This window comes from Geospiza fortis, unplaced genomic scaffold (genome assembly GCF_000277835.1).
Source record: "Geospiza fortis unplaced genomic scaffold, GeoFor_1.0 scaffold16, whole genome shotgun sequence".
Taxonomy (NCBI): Eukaryota; Metazoa; Chordata; class Aves; order Passeriformes; family Thraupidae; genus Geospiza; species Geospiza fortis.
The window spans coordinates 10552223-10574312 of NW_005054302.1; the positions used below are offsets into that span (position 1 = coordinate 10552223).

General features: G+C 35.8%; 1 protein-coding gene across 3 annotated transcripts in view; it reads left to right on the top strand.

Moving 5' to 3' along the window:
• The window catches only part of SLC36A4 (solute carrier family 36 member 4), a 79976-nt gene that overhangs the window by 33308 nt on the left and 24578 nt on the right, over nt 1-22090 (top strand). For 2 of the 3 annotated variants that reach the window (XM_031066096.1, XM_031066098.1), the window contains one exon: nt 669-838. In XM_031066096.1, the coding sequence (XP_030921956.1) occupies nt 669-838 (170 nt within the window). Of the gene's footprint in view, nt 1-668; nt 839-1421; nt 1479-22090 lie in introns of those variants that run through there. The other variant, XM_031066099.1, reaches the window with a different exon arrangement.

Sequence of the window (22090 nt, forward strand, 5' to 3'; positions counted from 1 at the left end):
TTATTGTGGCCAAAATGCAGGACTTGGCACTTGGACTTATTAAACTTCATCCTATTGGACTCTGCGCATCCATCCAACCATTCCAGGTCTGTCTGCAGAGCCCTCCTACCTTCCAACAGATCAACACATGCTCCCAGCTTAGTGTTGTCTGCAAATTTGCTAATGAAGGACCCAATCCCCCACCCATGTCATCAATAAGGATGTTGGCTTTGCTCAGATGAACATCTTTTTGAGGACTGAAGCAATGAACCAAGCCCTCACCCAAGATTTTTATAATGTCCATAAAAAGAAAATCATACAAAGACTCAATTTCTGTCAGTTCAGTGCAAGTAATGACAAATGCTTGTAATGAATGCAGCACAAATTAAAAATATATGTAAATTTAAACCTGTTGGAGGCATGGATAGCTCTTTATCATTTGTTTACTCAGCTCTTTATAATTTGTTACTCAAGTAACAGTGGTAAGGATGTCTTCCCTTTCTTGGAAGATTTACTCTAGTTGGCTTATCTTCTGCAATTTCTTAGGCAGTTAAAATATATTCATGTTTACTGGGGGGAAAAAAATCATATATACATATATATGTATCTCCTTAGGGCCATTATCAAGCAAATTTTTTATGAAGAATTTGCAATTTACATACTTACATGACTGTAAATATTTTCAACAGGTTGTATCAGTCTGTAAAAATTCTGTACTCCTTTGGAATTTTTGTGACATACTCGATTCAGTTCTACGTGCCTGCAGAGATTCTGACTCCAGTTGTCACTTCCAGAGTGAGGCAGAAGTGGAAGTTACTCAGTGAGCTTGTGGTGAGAGCACTATTAGTCTGCTCAACCTGTAAGTATGTACAGAACATCCATTTAAAAACTTGCTATTACATTTTTTGGGACCTGCTTATTTAAATATATGTTTTGTTTTTTATTTTTCTGGAGGCTAGCAAACCTGACATTTCGACTTTTACGAACAAATGAAACTAATGTTGGATTTGTATTTTAACCACATTTGTTTTAGTAGGTGTGACCAATTATTTGACAACAATATATTTTGGTGGCAATACCCTAAAGCTGCCAACTGGAAAATAAACCTTTCTCAAATAAAACTTTTTAAGTGAGATACACATTGGTGAGATTTGTCAGCATTTATCTATGTGATCTTCAGTACATGCTTGTCATGGAGAAATCGTTTCTGTTTTGTTGATCTAACGATTAAGCCTAAAGATATGCTGGGTCTATAGCCAAAAAGTGGCATTGGCAAACATGGATGCCTGGTCATGGAGTTCATGAAGTGCCACTTATTTTAGAATAATGCTCCAAAGTAGTTTTTGGAGGTAGCCATCTCTACCTTCACTGCCTGTTACTCCTGTTGTTTTTCTTGCTTGTCCCCTAATCTTCCCTCCTGCTGTGTCCCTGCTTTCTCACAGCTGCTTGAGATGTGCTAGTAGGAGTCAGCAGAGCTGACATTGAATGGTGGGTGTGGTCTCATCCAGGAATCAATACTCCTGAAGATAATGAACTGTGGGGGAAGTTCAGCTATGCCTTTACAGCTCCCAGCCAAAGTGCTCAAAAACATAGCAACCTTTTCTCAAAGACATTATTAAAAAATTGTTTCTAGTACAAAGCTGGCTTCTTGACTTGACCATTTGTATTGAAATAAGCTGTTAATATCTTAAAAGCAATCAAAACTGATAAATAAGCAAAAAAATGCTAAATCTTGTGTTTTAGGGGAAAGTATTGATGAAAGAGAAGATATTAAGTTTATTGTCTCCATTCTCTTGATGAATGCAGTAGCTAATGTACTGGATGACACCTAAGGATTGTTGTAAAAGAAAACTTTGACATCCAGTGAGACCTTCTTAAGGTCAAGCCTGTTGAGAAAAACAGTTTAATGCCAGTGCAATTTAATTACTACAGCAAACAAAGGGAAATACCATCAATCTAATAACTTGCAGCTCTGAAAATACATCTGCACTGTGAAACTAACAAAATAAAAAAAACAACCAAATTTTTCTTGAATGATGAAGTAGTTGTCTCCTGAAGCATCATAAAGCCTGTGTTCTATTTCAGGTGATCAAGGCATTAAGATTTTAAGATTGAGGATAGATTAATAGCTCTTGTAATACTTGAGAGACATCTAGATCAAAAAGCTTCAAGGTTCAAAACACTTCTTAGTATCTCTCCAGGACACTAAAAGGTCACTAGTTAGATCTCCAGTCCTAACCACACCTTGCTGTCATGACACCCTTGACTTCTTCTCAATCTCTGTTGCCCTTTATGTGCTCCTTATCACCTGCCCTGGTAATGATATAACAATAGATTTGAAAAGCTAAAAATCTTGTATATCTAAACTGCTGATACAGCCAAAGGCTTCAAGGATTTATAGGTGAAAGATAGTTCAATGTCTGTGTCTGATAAGAAGACCCAGTGGTGAACAGTCTTAAAGGCACATTTCCCTAATTGACTTGGGAAAATTATAAATTACTTCATAATATTCAGCCATAGGTTTTTTCCTTAATTTTATCATTAACTTTTGTAATTTCTGGGTAGTCTGAAAAGGGAAAACTACGAAATAATGTCCAAGAAAAGAAAGTAACAAAAGAAAGGAGATTAGCTATATATATGTAAAGATACATAGATACAAAAGATATAGCTATATATATAAAGATGTAGCATTAGAATGCTCTGCCCTTATGTCTTTGAAAAAAATATGTATAGTAAAATTGTACCTAGTGTATACCATTGCAACTTACCTGTGATATGAATCTCTGAAATGGAGCTGCTGAAGTGTTATGGTGTTACTGGGATATTTGAGGATAATAATTGTTTGCTGCAAGGCATAAAAAAAGTAACATTAAAAGTTTGCTCTTAAAAGGCTTGATATTTGCCAAGCTGTTGTGTGATGTGTTGTGTTAACCTAATGGCATTTGAGGTTTTTCCCAAGTGGTTTCTACAACTTGCACGCATGCTGTAGCTGTAATACTTTTTCACCAACAATTGTGTAAGCTCCCATGCTTCCATTCATCTTCATTTTTCATTGAAGCACTGGTTTTAAACAGAATTAATTTAAATAGCGTCTCTTTTCAATTAGTTGCACTTTGTCTAACTGCCTGCAGAACATGGTTCCTAAAATTATTCAGAAAGTGCTTCTTTAATAGAAAGTAAAAATCCAAAACCTTTTAAATTGAATTTTAGAAATTAAATGGTTTTGATATCAGTGACAGAGTATGTTGTAATGTCTGGACCATTCAGAGGTCATACACTGATTAAAGGGAATCTGCTTGCTTGAAAGTAGCTCTTGAGAAGAGGAACTTCAGCTGTGGTGCTAGTAGCACATTAGCTTTTTAAGAGAAGACATGAAATATCACTTATTACTAATTCTTGGGGCTTTTGCAGTACTCAAAAATGATGTCATTGTTTCATTGTTGGAGTATATGAGAAACTTTTTTTGGAAGAAGCAGATCAGGAGTCTGGTTTTTTGTCATTTCTTTCTGGTCTGATAAGGTTTGTTTTAAGTAAGGATTTGGCAACTGACTGGGGATGTAACACACACCCCAGAGCCATCTGTGTTGCTTAGGGTTTTTCATTACTTACTTGCTCACTTTTGGACACTTAGCATTGCAGGAGAATGATCACAAGAATCTTCTGCATTTTTAGATTTCCCTGTTCTTCTTCAGCTTTTTTCTATTTTGTTTGCAAGAGACAAGCATCTCTTCATCTTTGCTTGGATTTCACTGTAGATGGTGTAGCAAGTTGGAAGATCCCACCATACTTCATAAATCCTGACATAAACCATTATTTTACAAACTAGGTGAGCACCTGGTGCACTGAGTGGAGGGGTGAGCTAAGCTTGTGCTAAAAGTCCAGCCTAGAGCTGGAGCCTGGGTTTGGTGGGTGCTGAAAGCAGGTGGGAGCTGGATGTCCAGCTAGCTAGGCAGAAATAGGATTGAAAGTTGGACTAAGCATCATTGTGGTGGCCTAAGTTAGAAATTAGGAACACAGGAAAATAGAAGGAATAGGACAAGAGTCCCCATGGGATTTGGAAAATGCTAGAAGAAATATGCAGGTGCAATTTTGTGTGGGTACAGCTTTGGTATTTGGGGTATTTGAATGTCAGATAACCTCAGTGCTTTGAAATATTTGTCAGGGTGGAATTTTTATAAAGTTGAAAGTACTTACCCTGATTTTGCATATTTAAAACACATGTCACAAATATAGTTAGGATCTGTGTTTGCAGCATCTACTTGGGTGAAGATTGGGCATCATGCCCAAGGTTCAGCTCTTAGCCAAGCCTGTTACATGATGGGATTGTATGTCCAGCACATTGGGATTACCTGTTAAAGTGTGCACCTTTCTTAGTTTGCTTCTGAAGGACCTGGACCACCCTGGATTAATTTTTAAAAGATAATTTAGTATTTTTATGTAGAAAACTGTAAGTTTTATCTTTCCAGAGGTCAGCTTGTCTCAGAGAGCAAGAAAAAGCCCCTTTTTACACAAATCAGTTCTGTTATGCCCATTGCTGGAAATAAACTGCTGTTACATCATGAGCAAGAGAGTTCTTTACTCTCTTTTGCTCACTTGTACTGAGATCATGGTGATTCTGGGAGGGGAAAATTTGGAGAGGTTTTGTTCAGCTTAAGCAATTAATTCCTCCTGTATTAAAAGCTTCAAAGTATGCTGAGAACTTGGAGGTTGAGAGACGATCTGCTAAGCTTTAGTCAGTGTTGATGCTAAATGGCATCAGACATATTCACTTCTGATGCCTCACAGTAGGAATTGTGGTAGAAAATTTAGGATGGGGCAAGACTGTAAGTTTCCTCCAGAATGAAAATGTAAATATCTCACTGTGTAGCAAAGCCTCCTCATGTCTTCTGACTGAAGGACACTGAAATTAATTCTGCTTGCTGGATGTGTTGGAAGAAGTGTGGGGGAAAAAAAGCAGTATTGAGAAAATATTTCATCTGAAAAGGTGGCAGCAAATCCATGAAGTAAGGGAATAAAATAGAAAGGAGCAATTCTAGCATTACTTTCATTTTTAAAGAATAAGTTATGTTTGATTTATTAAAGATAGTAGTGAAAGAATATTTTTTTGTGAATTGGTAGCTGCTGAAGAATATCAGCAAGTATAATGGAGAAAACTGGAGTTGAGCATTAATAGTATCTTTCATCCACACAAGAAGTTTAGAATATTATTCTTTTAATAGCTTAATTTAGGGCTGTCTTCCTGCAGCCACGGTTTTCCTGTTAAAAGGTAAATTAAGAAATACTGCATTTGCATGTGGATGTGGAGATATCACTTGAATTGTCAGCTGTTTTGATTATTACCTTGAAATGAAAGAAATTTAATTGAAGGGCTGATCCAGCTGAGCATGAACGGAGCTGTTACTGAGCTGCTTGCCATTAAGTCTGAGCTTAGTGTGTAATTTTACCAAGAGGAGAATAAATGCATTACTCAGTTGAGCTTATCAGTTACATTTTCTAAATATTTCCCTATTTGAACTGTACCTGATTTTAGGAAAGAACAGTTCTTCATGCTGAACAATTAGACACAAGATAAAATTATGTTTACCAGATGTCTTACACTGTTTATTGACATTATGCCAATAAAATACTTGCTTAGAGTAGCTGCAGGAGAGGTAACATGAAGGAGTTTTAAGGTCTAATAATGCAATACTCTTAGGATAAATTAATAATCATTTATATAGAAGAGGCTTATGTATCACTTAGTAGACACAGATTTTTTTAATCAGAGTTTGTTAATTTCAGAGAGTAATATTAATGACAGAAAAGTGGAATAGTTAAATTAATGATTTAGGAAAATTCCAGATGGGATATAAAATATTTGTGTGGACTGCTAACAGGTCCATCAGAGTGGGCTTTAACACAAAATAATTGTTTATGAATTGTCAAAGGAATAAAATCAAATATTTGATTAATTCAGGTAATTTTTCCCCTCTGTGTATTGGGGTTTTACCTGGGGCTTTTTTGGATATGAGGAGCTGTGAGCATAATTCTTGCTTCCAAGTAGAAGATCCTGTGCTGTGGTTTTAAGTTGAGAGATGATCATTGGGTGTTTTTTTGACGTGTGCTTGGGCATGAGAAATAGATATATGTAATCAGATTTTTTCAACCTTTTTGAGTATCTTTGCAAGAAGAATAAAGTTCTTAATTTCAGGGTTAATATATCCTGATTATGAGTCCTTTCTATTTGTGTGATGTTACAAATTGTCTTATGAGTTGCCGTTGGTGTAAGCATCAATTTATGGATGTACAGTAACTTAACGTTCTTTTTAACAGTGCAAACATTAAAATCTTTTTTTACCCAGCTTTAATATATGGATACTATATATCTGTGGTTTATGACTAATGGTTAAATGTTATGGTTTATTTGAATAAACCACAGAAGTGTTTCTTACTGCTCGTTGTTCTAGAGACATTAATGTGTGAATACATTTTCCAAATAAAGCCGTAGAGACTAGCAGAATGGTCTAATGTTAGTATTCATCATTGCAAAATTTTGTGTTTTGAAAGCTGTATATAGAAAGTTCAGTTTGTAAAGTAAATTCCTGAAAAGCTAAAACAAGTCCTGCTTTATTTGTTTGGGGTTTTTTTAAATTACTTTGGTGTATGTTGGATTTCTTCTGTTCAGGTGTTAGTTAGGTTTCTGAATGAATTTTGATTTTGTGCTTCAGATTTTGGAGTACAGTTCTTTTCCGAAAATATTTTGTGGGAAAGAAAGAAAAGTATGAGTTTAAATATTGGGCAATCAATATATTCAAGAACTGTCTGGACACAATGCTGTGCCATGTGCTCTGGGGTGGCCCTGCTTGAGCAGGGAAGTTGGATCAGATGACCCACTGTGGTCCTTTCCAACCTTATTCATTCTGGGACTCTGATTGTATGATTTGTGATTGAGGTTAAAAATGGACAATTTTGAAAGATTTGTAATTAGAAAATTAAAAAGTAATTTAGGGCTTGTAATGAAATTTGTTTGATTTTTGTTCTGCAACATTTGTTCCATAATTTACAAAACAAATGAAGAACAAGTAGTTTTGCAATTCATTCATGTATTCTGAAGTACTTGATCATATTCTGGAGCAATAATTATTTTAATTCTTAAGTTATTTGCATTAACTTTTTAATTATTAATAGTTTTAAAAACAATTTATGATTCCTTTTTGAAGACTCCTTTGTAAATTGTATTCACTTATGGTGAAGTGCAAGTAGAAGATTCCTAATACTATTTACAATGTAAACCGACCTGTCAGTCACTGCTCTGGAGATTTGAGGTCACACCTGGCATAAATTGCAAAGTGCTCTATGTTTTAAGACTTGTCCAATTTAGCATGGAGAACTCTGTTGTCTGCACCTCTACAGCTGCAGTGGTTATCATGGCTAGACTCTCTGGAAGCAAGAGAGAGGAACTGATGCTTGGAAGGGCACAATTTGCCTGATCTGGTTTACATATTTGCTTCTGGACAAGTTGAACTGGACCACAGAAGTGCTTATTCCCTTCCTTGGCGTGTTTGAAGGAATATAGGTGAGAAATATGTCCAGCATTTGGTATGATGAATTCTTCTCAGGAGGAGTGAGAAGTGATGCTGAATATCATGCTCAGTTGCCTGCAGTTAAATCCCATTTTCCCTTTCTAACAATAATTTTAAAACTAATCAAGCCTGCTTTTATTTTTTAGTTCCACTCTATTTTCCATCTGTGTGCTTACAAATATGCTGAAGTGGTGATGTGAAAATTCTTTGTCCAAATAGCAAAAAAAAAAAAAAAAAATTCTCTAGCTTATAGAAAGTGAACTTTATTTGTAATATTTCAATAATTCATGAATTTGTGTTTCTCCATTATTTTAGCCCATTATATTTCTATGCATGAACTGACTTAGAAGAGAAGGTCATTTATCAGGTTTCTTCTTAAATGTCATACACGAGCCAGTGATTTTCTGTCATGCTTATTGAGTGGAGCAGCTATTTTTGTATGTACCCCTTATGCATTTTACATCTATTCAGTGCTTCATAGACTTGAAATTTCCTTTAAGATCCAGAGGATCCTGAGGGGAAAGTAAAGGATTCAGCAGATGGAAAAACATCACTTTCTTAGTGCAGAGTTAAGAGGAACTAGATAACAGTGCTTGGCATTTTAAAAATCTTCCCATTTTTTTCCAGGACACTGGCATATGTCTTCCTTCCAACACAGAATTGAAAAGTATTTTGAGTTCATGGACATACCAAAAGTAATAGCATGTCGTGCTTTGCTTAGTTGGTTAATCTGAGTTGAGTAGTGTTGAATATTAATCTGTACGTTTTCACTTGGTAAGGTCCCTCAGTGTAGAAGTTGTGATTATAAGCAACATTAATTTACTGCTGCAGAAAGTCTAAGGAACCTGTGGCACAAATGACATCCCAGTCACTTTTTAATCCTTTTGTTTTCAACCTCATGTTCAAAGATTCAGTAGTTTGTTCCTTCCTGTTCTATCCTGCAAACCTTATTCTATCTAGATTTTTTTTTTTAAACCTGGAAGTTTTCCTAGTGCAGACTTGCAATGTCAGGCACAAACAGAAAAGCTGTTTTCTAGAGTTTAGGGGATGGGGACAGAAAGACGAATACTTCTATGATATATTTTTATGATATGTGAGTCAAATTAACATCTTACTCCTTACAAATGTAGAATATCTTCTCTCTTGTCTTTGGTTTTCTTTATCCCACCACAGCACATAATTCCATATTCTTGATCATGCTAGCTCTAGCATTCAGTCAGAAGGCTTCACTGATCAGCACAACCCCCCTGTACTCTGTTCAACTATTTTGTGTATTTTTTCCTTCAGTGATAAATGAAACATACTGTGTTTTGACTTACAGTAATGATCACTGATAAAACTCTTCTATTGTCATAATAATGTTGTTTTGATGTCAAAATTTCTATGTCTTGTTCTTTGAGGTTGAATGATGTTCTTATTGCACATGTGGTGTTGTGGTAAGGTTATCTCAACTATAGTTCTTCCTTCAGTAAAAGATACCTTGGATCATGTTACTGTCCTACTAAACTGGTGTGAACCTCCATACTGAAGATTCCTTCATTCAAAGTCAGATCTCCAAAGGAATTATGTGTTTACAATTATTCAATCAACATCCCTCCCTACAGGTGTCTTCATCTTTGCTGGAATAAGATCAGATGCCATATTTTTGTTCTTATTGTTTTTTTATTCCCCTCACTGGTACCTCACCATGATCTTGCTGGTTGCATCTTCTGTGACCTTTCAGATTTCAACCTCCCATTTCTGCTCTTCTTGTAAAGCCTCTCACTCTCGTGTTCTGTGTTTATCCACTACTTATTCAGTAACCACAAACTTTATATTTTATAACTTTGCTGCATTTATTTTTCCATTTTTATTTCTATGCCTTTCCCTTTATTTTATCTTTTAATTATTGGACATAATTAATCTGTGATATCAGACAAGAAGCCAGAGGATTGTTAGTATAAATGCATCAAAAGAGCCATTACTATTATGTGACAAGTAATCAACTTGAGACAATGTATTCCAGATCTAAAGTATAAGTGGTGAAGGAAGCTTTTATGTGGTTTATGCAGTTATGTGGTTTATGTTTACTTTAATTATCCCTATTTCATAGCTGCACACTATATTTCTTGCTGGAAGGCAAAATTATTGTGAATGCTTGCTGCAAAGTATACCACTGAGAATATGGCAGGAGTTTAATTTTAAGACCTGGTACTTAAGCATATGGACTAGGCTAGAAGAATTTACTGTTCAGTTAAATGTACATTCTAAGTGTATGTGGAGTGTGATTTAACATTTTGATCCTTTTTCAAGGTGGCCATTTAGAAGTTACTTACTTTGTGGAAGTGTCCAGTAGAATTAGCATGCAGCTCAGAGACATGAATAACTTTTGATTACAGAAGCATAGATTCTAGATTTATTACTTTTAGAAAAAATAGATAGTAATTTTGGACTTCACTGCATTAATTAAAGTCCTGTCTGTTCAGTTAGCTAATTTTTAACAAATTCAAGTCAAAATAATGTTTAATGAGCTAGAAAAAAATTGCAAGACAGCTAGCTGAGGTTAAGGAAAGGTTAAAGTATCATGAATGAAAACTAAAATTATTCATTTTTGTGGCTCTGTTGAGCTGGATATCTAAGATATAATTCCTATCCATCTTTGTGCCAAATGAAACTGTGGAGTAGTAATAAATTAACCTGCCTTTCGAGGATATGAGAGTCTGCTGTGGAATTAGGAGAAACTATGAATTATTTGGCAGTGTTAACATTTATTCCGTAGGAGAAAAGTAACCAGAGTCCTTTATGTTTTGGGTTATCCCAGGTACATTTCCATGTGTCACTGTTTTAGAAATGACTTTATATCTTTTTTTAATTGCTGAAAGGAACGACTGTCTCGTGTAGCTCTGGTGGTTCTACTTCAAAGCAGAGAAGAGTACCTGAAGTGTTGGGCATATCCTTCTTGATTGTAAAGATGAATCCAGCAAGTTACTATCCTTGCTCTTTTATCTGTGTATTTAAAATTTGCTTTTTTCTGTCTTGCATTTATCAAGCTGGAGCTTTTAGGTGCCATTCTTTTGTCTGTTAGTTTTAGGGATCCTTTCCTACACATATTTTATTCCACCTGTTAGTACAAGCAGGCCATAATAAACTTGCAGTTGGTGTACTCTTTCATAAACTGGAAAGACTGATGTTAGGAGGCATTTTCCAATACTTCATGTTTAAGGTAATTTTTTTATACCTAGCATAAAAGAATGTTAGCATTCATATAATCTCTTTCACATCTGTTTAGGTTGGAAGGGACCTTAAGGATCATTCAGTTCCAACCTCCCTGCAATGAGCAGGGATACCTTACACTAGACCAGGTTTCTGAAAGCCATGTCTTGCCTGACCTCGACCACTTCCAGAGATGGGGCATTCACAACTTCTCTGGGCAACTTCTTCTAGTGCTTCTCTACACTCTTGAAGAAATTCTTCCTAATATCTAATCTAAATCTACCTTGTTTTAGTTGAAAACCATTGCCACTTGTTCTGTCACTCCAGACGCTTGAGCAAAGTCCCTGTCCAGCTTTCTTGTAAGCCCCTTCTAGGTACTGGAAGGTGCTATGTCTCTCTTCTCTTATCCATCAAGGGGAAAGTACTTAAAATTGTGCTTACAATAGTGCTGGGCTTAGAAGTACACATTAAAATTTGGGAAGGTATCTTGGAGTCATTGTCCAGAGATTTCTGAAGCCATCAACTCAGTATCCACTGGCAACCAAAAGGACAGTGAAATTGTCAGAAAGCAAGGACATCATTCTGCTGCCATGTAAATCTTGGCTTTCTATGGTTTAAGTGTCAGTGCTGTTCTGGACTCTATTTTGACAAGGACATACTTGGGTGAGAGTACATGGAGAAAAAGAAGTGTTCTTTGACTTCAGCCCACATTCAGCTCTGGGGGAGTCAATTTCTTATTAACACATGCTGGTAAATATATATGTCTTTAAAAGCCATTCCTTGCCAAAAGAAAAAAATATATATCCAATAGTTCTGTGCAAAAATAAATAATACAGTAGCTATTTTCCCATGTTACTCTTACAATTTTCATTGGCAATTAGCAGAGGAGTAAGAAGATAACTTATTATTTTAATTTACTTTTTCATTCTATGCATAGTTGTTGTGTTGTGTTTTTTCATCTGTAGTTGGTTGAACCCCAAGGAAAAGAGCAGCTTAGTTACTAAATGGTGCATATGCATAATGTAGAGTGCTCTGCTCTTGCCATGAGGGAGCTGGAATGACAATAATCACAACAAAAATAAACACACATATTATTGTGAGCAATTGTTTTAGCTCAAATAACTGTCATTCTATATTACATTAAATTACAGGGGATAAGCACAATAGAAATAATGGCTATGATTAAATACAAAAAAGAGTGCTTGATAGCAAAATATAAGGCAAGAATATGGTATTACTGCTTCGGTTACCAAAGTGCAGGGTAACATTTTAAATTCACCAGAGATAATCAGTCTTCAACTAGTTTGGAACAAAGGACTGTGTATAATAAAAACCATGAGAAGTTTTCTCAAAAGGATCTTGGATCCTGTGGTTCTTGATTTTCGAACTTAAATCTAAAAGCCATGAATGTATACCAAGTTCATGGAGCAAGTTCAAAATCAATTCTCAGTGCTGAATATTACCCCTCTCACTTGCCAGCACATGGGACATAATAACAAGTCCTTAGGCAGTCAAGATTTCATTTCTACTTGTTATTGAAGGTTCTTTCTTCGATAAAAGGGAACAAAGAGAAGTTATGGCTAACTTGTTTTGTAACTTATTTATTCAGCTCTGTCACTTGGAAGAGCTACACTTTGCAAATGAAAATCCTAGAAAAACTGGTATGGTTACTTTCAGAATAGTTCATCTAAAGCTGGTTTTCTGTGTGTTGTGTTTGCAAACACTAGACATGCTGAACGTCCTTTGAAGATTTAGAGAAGACTGGAGAAGGAGTTTTGATGTAGGATGTCATTAATATTTGCTCTTCTGTGTTTTGGAAAGGCTTAGCATTTCCATAAAGCTGCCTGCTGGTTTATGTACAGCTATAAAGTTATCCCACAAGTTGAGAATCAAAATAATTTTCTCTAATAATATCACAGAAAAAACATTGCAAAATGCATTATGCAACAAAATGGACTGTTACGTATATTCGGATATATGTCTGTGTTTTTCTTATGCAGACCACAAAACATTACAGAGAAAATTTATGAGGCAGACCCTGACCATTCTGGTATAAAGTCAGGTTCATTGAGTCTCTCACAGCAGTAGAGAGTAGGTAAGCATTCCTTATACTATAGGCTACAATGTATGGAGTAAGACTAGAAATTACCAAAATAATAGCTGGGATCAAAAAAACATGTATAATAGCTAAAATCCTAGTTAGCCTTTTTCCCTGAGTGGTGGTGATTCATACAGCAGCTTTTCAGGCACTAAAACACCCAGGCACTTTCTGCATTTCTCTTCCAGTAAATTGTTTCTAGTATTTCTCCTACCTGCACGCTACTTTCCTCTGACCTGTGTAAAATATCTGTTGTATTTATGTTAATAACATTTCAAGAAAACCACTTGCTAGATGCCTCTAATAATATTTTTATCTGACATTGGAGAATTTGGATGGTGTGTGTACTAGTATTATGTATGTATAAAAGAGAAAAATTTGAAGTTAGATAATAGGGAGTAAAGACATCAAACATATTTGAAATAATGAACAAAACCCCATGTAATTTCAGTTTTGTCACTGTCATCTGAAGGAATGACCCATAGCTTTTCTTTTTTCAACCAAAGGCAGTTCAGCATACTTCTCTCCTTCCACAAATTTCTTGTATTTGAAAATGGTGCAGCATGAATGGATATTGGGCAGTGGGTACTGGACTGGATAGTATAAGTTAAAGAAAAAATTGTAAGTAGTAAAATACTGGCACAAATAAGTTAATACTGTACTTTACTAACTGAGGGGGTTATAGCTAAGTCAGTTCATTGAGAAATTCCTAGCTATTGGGCATGTAGATGATGCAGGAAATATTTTGGGGAAAATCAACTGAGAAGTTTATGTTCTGCTTCTTTAGTCTTCACAATTCGGAGTGCAGCTCTGCTGCAAGCCAGTGGCTAGTGACAGAGCTTCTGCAAAGGTGGTATATAAAGTTAAAGTGAAATTCTAAAATTGACTTTAAAAAATCTGCAAGTAACAGAGTCCTGATACTTATGCTTATGGAGAGAGTCCATAAAATACATCCCTTGCTGGTGTCAATTCCTTGGCCGAATCAGGAAAGTCATGATACCGTCTTTCTCACTGATGCACTTCGGGTAACTATGAAATTAGAGGAACTTGAAGAGGCTTTATAGAAGCCAGTGGTTGACAGTATTACCAAAGAGGGATATGCATATTTTAGAGTTGGATAATGCGCAAGGTGTCAGTAATTGCTTCAAGAATCACTTAACTCTTCTTTGTGAAAGCATAAATCCTGCATGGGATACTGAACATTAGGAAAGTATTACCTGGGTTTTGATGCAATTCACTGGACCACAGGAAATGAAAAGATAAGATCTATCTATTGCTGAAAACACCTGCTCTTTTAGAAAAACTTTTATACTTCAGCTGTCCTCTATTTGGAACTCATACTGTGATCTTCAGTGTTGCCTGGTCTATTTAAAATTTCAGCTGGCTACTTGTAAGTGTTGAGAGGGCCTGAGAGAGATTGTGCTTGTATGTCCTTTCAAAGTCTCTTTTTATTACTAACTTCTCAGTTTCTTTTGCCATTTTCTCATCACGAAGTTCATTTGTTTGGAATCCCTACACTGTGCAGCAGTATTAAATATTTAATTTCTTTCATGTGCATAGAACCATGGAAAATTGGAGTTTCATAGAAATTAAATAGTTTCCTAAGGTAAAATTTCAGTTTCCTAATATAAAAAAATCAATGTTTTTGAAAATACTCTGTCATAAATACTTTTAAAATAAAGCATAGGAAAAAGTAATTTTGAAGGAGAAAGACTTTAATATTTATAAGGATTTCACTTGCAGTAATATTAACTGAATTATTGGTAATAATAATGCATTTTGAGAGCATAAGAATTTATAAAATCGGACATAATTTTCAGCTTCTTTCAGTTCTTCCAACTTTAGTACCAGTAGGTTTACAAAACAAAACTTAACTATTTTTTGCTTTTCTCCATTTTGGTAGAAGTTCTTCTGTGCTGATTTACTCCTGCATTGGATTACTTTTGAGCATGGTGTAGTGTTTAAATTTTCGAGCAAAGGAATTGAATAGAATGTTTAAGCTTTTATTTATAGATGAACGTGAACTTTTTGAAGTTGATAATTTCATTATCTAGTTAGTTTTTGAACCCCAAAGTTGCACTAGAATCTTGAGACTTGTTCAAAGACCAGTGAGTTATTTAAAATGTAATTTAGTTTGACCTTAAATTGATCTAGTATGTACAACAAAGTAATTTACTACAGCTCGTGATTTAGAATTGAGTTTCTTAAATGGCAGCTTTTTAAAATAACAGTATTGAATAATTGAGTATATGATTCCAGTTCCCTTAATTTCATAATTCCATAGCCTTTTCAGAAGGTTGCAATTTGATTTTCATCACAGCTTTTTTAATCAGTGTGGAACTGTAATGGTGCAAACTGTGATGCAAAGGAGCAAGATATTATTTGTTCTCCAGTGCTGGGTGCTGGTGTTGGCTGCAGCACCACTGCAGAGAGCTGCAGAGCTAACTCAGTGGGGAGGGATGATGGCAAAGCTTAAAACAATCCACTGGGGATATGGGAGGTGCTGGAGCTCATGCAGGGAAGGCATGTTTTGCAGGGAAAGGTTACACAAAGTAGGGCCAAACATCTGAATGGCAGGAGAAAGACGATACCATCATTTTTTCTGGGAGACCCACTGCCTCCAGGAATGAGAGTGCGCTGATGGTGCTGGAAATGTTTCTTTTTGATCCCAAGGAAGTTCCAATCAACAACATTTACACAGATGGAGAGACTAGAGCAGTTTGATATAGCTGTTAGTAGTTTATTTGCTGAGCTGGTCAATGCATGCACTGATTATCTCAGATGGATTTAGCTTCTTTCTTTACAGGTTCAAATCTTTTGTTTTTCTGAACAAAAATTGATTTTTGTGTGTGCTTCTACATTCCAAATTTTAATTGCATTGTCTCCTATGTTTATTTGGAAATTAAGAGACAAATTGCACAATCTGTTTCAATGTTGTACTTGTGCTTTTGGGAACAAACAAATTCAGACCTTTAATTTTACAACTGTATATCTCATTTAGAAGTGTAGCAGTCAGGATCTGAGATTTCCATAAGTAGGAAACAAATATTCTACAGCAGTGTAAATGGTGGATAAACTTCTGTGATCTTTTCCAATAACTTGTTTTACAGATACAGGCAATAGCTTCTCATCCTTCTAAGAGGCAGCAGAGAATTCAAAACCAAGCAAAACTTTTCCCTTTAACAGGAATTTGAAGTGATTTTTCAATTGTTCATGTTGGGAATGTGATTGGATTTCCTTTCCAAAGCATTGAAAGCAGAGGCTTTCTGCTACCAGAGCCATCAAGTCCCATCCATTCCAGGATTTTCATGGGGTATGTATGGTGGTTTTCAACCTGGATTTTGAAATGTCAGTCACTGCTGCAGTGTTGTACTAAAGACACTCCATGTATTTCTAGGGAATGACTCCCAGCTGTTATGGTCCTCCACAGTATTGTTTGCATCTCCATCTTCTTAGTGTGGGGATTTGCTTTCTCCTGAAGTTTGTCTGTAAGTGGTGGGGTACTCCTACAGTCCAGAACATGGGAGAATACTTTTTTAAATGATAAGGAGGTATTTTTTGGTAAAAAGTATATTTCCATATATAAAATGCAGAGTCCTGTTAAAGACAGTGCCTTCACAGCACAGAAAGAAGACAGAGACCCTAGTCAATACCAGGCTAACACTGCACATTGCTGAGAGTGGCAGACGTGCTGCAGCATCTCAATTAAGTCTAGTTTAATTACTCTGCTATATAACCAGGTAGTAATTATGTCTTATGGATCAAATTGCAATTATTTATCCATTTCCATTTTATTCCAGTGACCTTCATGTGAGAAAGCTGAAAACTATAATGTAATTGTAGGATTTTTTTTGTTCTATAAATGCTGATGCTTATCAGTCAATATGTAGTAAAGAGCCTCCTTAAATAACTGAAAATTTTAATTAGATGTTTAGTAAAAAAAAAATAATCTTCCTAGCTATTGACCTGATCTCAAGCCAGTGAACTGAGTGAAGTGTTTGGGACTGAGCATTCAAGTGTGTGGTTTTTATAGATCCTGAAGGATAAGATGTATGAACAAATCTGGGATCTGTAGCAGTTTCCTGAAAATGAATGGGAAAAGATGAATCCTTGCTTTAAAGAAGTGAAAGACATTCATGGTTGTGAAGGGAAAAGAGACTTAGTGTAGGTGAGATGGTGTGTCAAGAAGAAAAATGTTTAACAGCTACAAGAAAAGGTGTGGAAGTGGATTAGTGCAAAGGACAAAATGCTGTGGATGAGTATCAAGTAATCAGATGGTTTCTTCTGAAACGGGTAGTATGACAGTATTGTAACTTTGTTAAAGAAACAGGGTATTAAATATAAACAGTGTATTAAGACTGAAGTTCTATGTTCAACATCTTCTTTATTGTGATACAGGAATCGAGCACATAAGAATAGATATGTTTGGCTAAAATCTCAATTAGAACTTTTTCCTAAGTTTGTTGTTTGGGGTTTTTTTACACAGAATTTTGCTATGGGCAAGTCAGAACACAATACACAGATGCAAGGTTTTATTAGTAAAGCCTAATACTATGTGAGTATAATTCAAGTACAATGCAGTTGTTAGTAGTCCGGTTACAATGACACTAACACTCATAGCCCAAGTTAATTATGAGAGAAAAGCTATATGCAATGTGAATTTGCTGTACAAAATAGAAGGTTGCTCAGTGGGTACATGAACTTAATGCATTGTTAAGAGGTCCCTTAATCTCAGAACTAAGTCAGTTTGACTGTTTGAGGGCCAAAGAGTTGGTCTCACAGTTAAAACAAGCTAAAATCAGATCAGGATAATACAGGTCCGGACAAATCCAGAGACCCTGCCTGTGGACTTTTTCTGATTGCAGCAAAATAATACTTAATGGCTTATATGTTTAATTAAGTTGCATTTTAAAATATTGCTATGGATGCTGACAAATTGCATGCATAACTGATGGAAAAGTTTACTTGAAGCATATCAGATATTTTAAAGACTACATACTTTATTTACCATGCAATTCTGTACCAACTTTTTGTAGCAACAGAATCTTCCCTTTGCTTGGATAAGAAACCTTCATTCTGTCAGTTCCCAAGTTGTAAAATGTACTCCCATGTCCTCATATTACCATGCTCTTGGGAAATTATGTATTAATGGAAGAACTGAATATTACATTCTACTGTTAGAAACCGGATGTTAAATTTGAGGCTTCATCAGCGTTAAATCTCACTGGTTTTTTTTTTTCAATGTGGACAAAGAATTATTTCTGTTTTTCTTGATCTATGTCAACAGCATCTTTTCTGCCTGAAATAGCAATGCTAGTGTGTATGTTTTTGTCTTGTGGAGCTGTAAAACATGGTACTTATACTGTCTGCATTGTGCCTTATCTTCCCTGTAGAGGATGGCCACTGAGCTTGTGATGCATATACCTACTAGGATAATTAGATGTTCCTTTGTTACCATCTTGTATTCTTGCCACCTACTTGCTTGTCCAAGTGCTCTCAAGAGATGTCCTAATCATTAGGTACTTTGGAGTTCTGGAGAATTGGTGCCATTTAGCACATGTGTGACTCATTGCAAATACTTTGGTTTTGTGTGGGGTTCTCAGAAGGCAGTTAATGACCTTGGAAGGTTCAGGCTCCAGGGAAAAAGAAACACTCTTTGGTCATTTACAAAGAATCTCAGTATCGAGATAATTAGTCACAGGGTATCTAGGACAGTATAAAATACAGACTTCTGTGCTGTAAAAAATGCTGATATTCACAGTGCCTGTCTTTGAGAATTGCACATAATTTTAAGTCATACAAGCTTGGAAAGTCTTCTAGTTCTTCTTGTGTGGTGTAAAATCCATTACATTAATGGATTAAATTGTTTCACTCGGTTTATTTTATAAATATACAAAAATCAGATTAGTGAAAATATGCAGTCCCTTAAACCTTCATTAGCTATAATGTCACACTGAAAAAGGTAAATGCTTTTATTACCAAGTTCATGCAAGTACTTACTCAGTTTAGACTTTATGAAGTCAACCTTTATTCTGTCTTACTTTATGCTCAGTATTGCCATTTAAATTAGTCATGTTCTTGTAATCCGTGCGTGCAGCTCTATGTCCTTTATGTGGTCAAATGTTATTTATTTATACAGTTTATCAGCTTCAAATAAAAACACATAAAACATATTTGTGTTTTTATTTGGAGCTGATGTGGGTTTTTCTTACTTTTGAAAAATACTGAACTTTTGAATTGTTCATATATCTATTTGTGTGTACAGTATGTGTGTTACTTTATTCACCTTTCCAGGCATTACTTCCAATAACAACAAAAAAAAAAAGAAAAAAAACAACTGGAAAAAATTAGATAGATAGTACTTGTATATAAGCAATTCTATTATACAAATAAACAACAAAACAATCTTTTCATGAAGACATGAAAGCAAATCTAGAGTCATAGGACAGTAGAGGTAGGAAGGAGGGCACCCTGGAGGAGCTTGTGAGTCCTGTTGTCCTGCTCAGGTGGTTTTTGAGTGCCTCCAAGGATGGAGACTGCACAGCCCCTCTGGGTGACTAGCTCTGGTGTTGACTACTGTCACAGCGATGTTGTTTCTCATGTTCAGGAAGAAATTCTTGTATTTCAGTTTGTGCCTGCTGCCTCTTGTCCTCTGACTGGGCAGCACTGTGAAGATTCTGACTGTATTCTTTGCTTAGTCCCATGAGGCAAGTGTACACATTGACTAGGTCTTCCTGAGACATCTCTTCTCCAGGCTGAACTGTCCCTGCTCTCTCAGCTCTCTCATGAATAATACTCAATCCCTGAGTCATCTTTGTGGCTCTTAGTCAAACATGCACCAACCAGTATGTTTGTGAGCTATGCAGGTGTACATCCTTTGAGTCTAAAAATACAATTTTAAAATGCATTTAAGCATTTCTAGCAAACTTTCTTTAGATCTCAGTTCTCCTTGTTCTTAAAGCTAATGCAATACTTTAAAAAATCAGCCTAACTCTTGGAGACATTTGAAATAAAGAAGAGGATATGTTCAGAAGAGTAAATATGAGATTTAGTTGAAAAAGCAGTACATTTTAAAATCCCAGTATTTCCTGTATAAGATTATGAGTCACAACTCAGTGGAACATTTGATAGATAGAGCAACGTAGAAGCCCTTAAGACATCTTTATTAGTGAAAGAGCTGTAGGACACAAGATAGCCAGTTCCTTAAAACTCCTCATATAAACATAAAAGGTTTTTATATTTATGGCCAGTCAAATAGTAAGGTATATATGGTAGAATGTGACTAAATTATAAATTCTCCTTACTTATTTGTAAGGTTTGTAAGATGACAGCATTTTAAGGAATGAAAGCCTGCAATTGATGTAGCCTAGATCTAGACATTTATCTCATTTTCTGAAGTGCTGAGCCACACAACAAATGTAACTGAAGAAAAGTGGTGATTGCAAGTGGTGATTGACATTTCTGACATCCAGTAGATGTTTGAATATTGTTTTCACAGTTTAGTTCCTGATACCTGTCAGTGAGGAGCATTACCAGTGTGAGGTTATTCAGCAAATTTGGAGCACCCACCCATAGCTAACAAGATAGATTTGATCCTTCAGCTTTGCAGTAATTTGGAAATGTTTTCAAAATCAATACATGACTGAACAGCAGAGATAATAAAAGGATTTAGCTCTCACAGAGTGTTTGCAGGTGTTGGATCATGTCTATCATGCTTTACAAGTGCTTGTAGTTTCTGAGTGGTTCCTGCTAGTGAAGAGTGGTTACACACTGCTTGTATGTTCCTGTGCCATTAGATCTGGAGCTCCATAGCACTGGTCTGCTCTAGGCTGCTCTTGCTCTTTCTCCCAGCCTCTTAAAGAGGGTAGTGCTTTGCTTTTTCCACAGCATATTTTTCTTTTAACTCCTAGTTCCTGTTGCCTTGAGACCTCCATAGGCAAAAATGAGTTCTGGAGCTGAATCCATTAGTTGCTATTTATGTAGGCAGTAGAGATGCTGTTGCAAGAGTGAACTAGGAATATTTTGCTACCAGAAAATGTTACAGCTTCCTGATGAGTTGCTTGTTATCTCTCAGAAAAGACTCAAAATTGCATACATAAAAACTTTTAAAATTTGCTGTTTCGGTATATGTTAGAACTCCATAGCATTTTAGCTTAATTTTTTCTGAGTCACACAGATCTACCCTATCTAGCTCAAATCACAAGACCAGACTCATTCAGTTCAACACTAGGTACTTCCCTGTTATGCTAAAATTAGGAGCATCTCTGCCATCAGCATCCTTTGGAGGGGACAAATGCAATTTCAAATCTTCTTTGAGGGGTGTGACCTCTCACACAGGCAAAGCAGTGGTTACAGCAGAAAGTTGGAGAAACAAGATAGTAAGTACCAAACTGAAATACATGACTGCAGATAGAAAAATACACAAACATTTCATTTGAAAAATACACCTAAAACATGCTCAAGGTTGTTTTGTTTACGTAAGCATATTTCATGAAATATCTGATGATGACGCAAATGGTATGTAGAGGTGCCTCTTGTGAGTGAATCAGTTTTCCAAATTCAGCCCACTTAAACTTGGTACAGGAATGTACTCTCAGGCATAGGAAAACTCCTTTCATTTTCTAGTGGTGTAACTAGATCTTAATGTGGTCTGCTTTTCATTGCATGAAGAGTCAATACTGCTATTTTTGCTTTTCTGGTAAAGTGTCCGGATTTTAGTTCTTTTGACAGTTACTGGGTTTTGTCAGATGGTCATGACAAACAACAAGAAGATAGTTTGTCTTGTTAAAATGGGGAGGGTTGAAGTGCCTCAGTCACAGATTACTGAGTTCTCTCTACTTTTGCAATACTGTGATGAAATTACATTACAATTGCAATTTTCCAAAGGCAATTCCAGTGCGGAAAATTGATACTTGTACTTCACATGCATTATGATTGTAGAGCACCTTGCAAACACAAATGAGATAACCATCACTTTTATAATAGATAAAAGATTTGTAAAATACTATTGGGTTTGCAAATTAGCCTGCTCTCAGAAATAGCAGCAACAAATCTCTTTAACCCAAAATAATTTACAGTACATTGTGTAGTAGTTAGGAGAACAAAATGTGATGCAAAAATCTAAGGATGGTGATGATTTACATCTGATTGCTCAATTTGTAGGAACACGAAGAGGTGAAGAAACCACAGAAGCGAGGTGTCCCATAGCTGAAGCAGAACTGTATTGTGAGTTTTAGGAGCAGAATGAATTATCAATAGA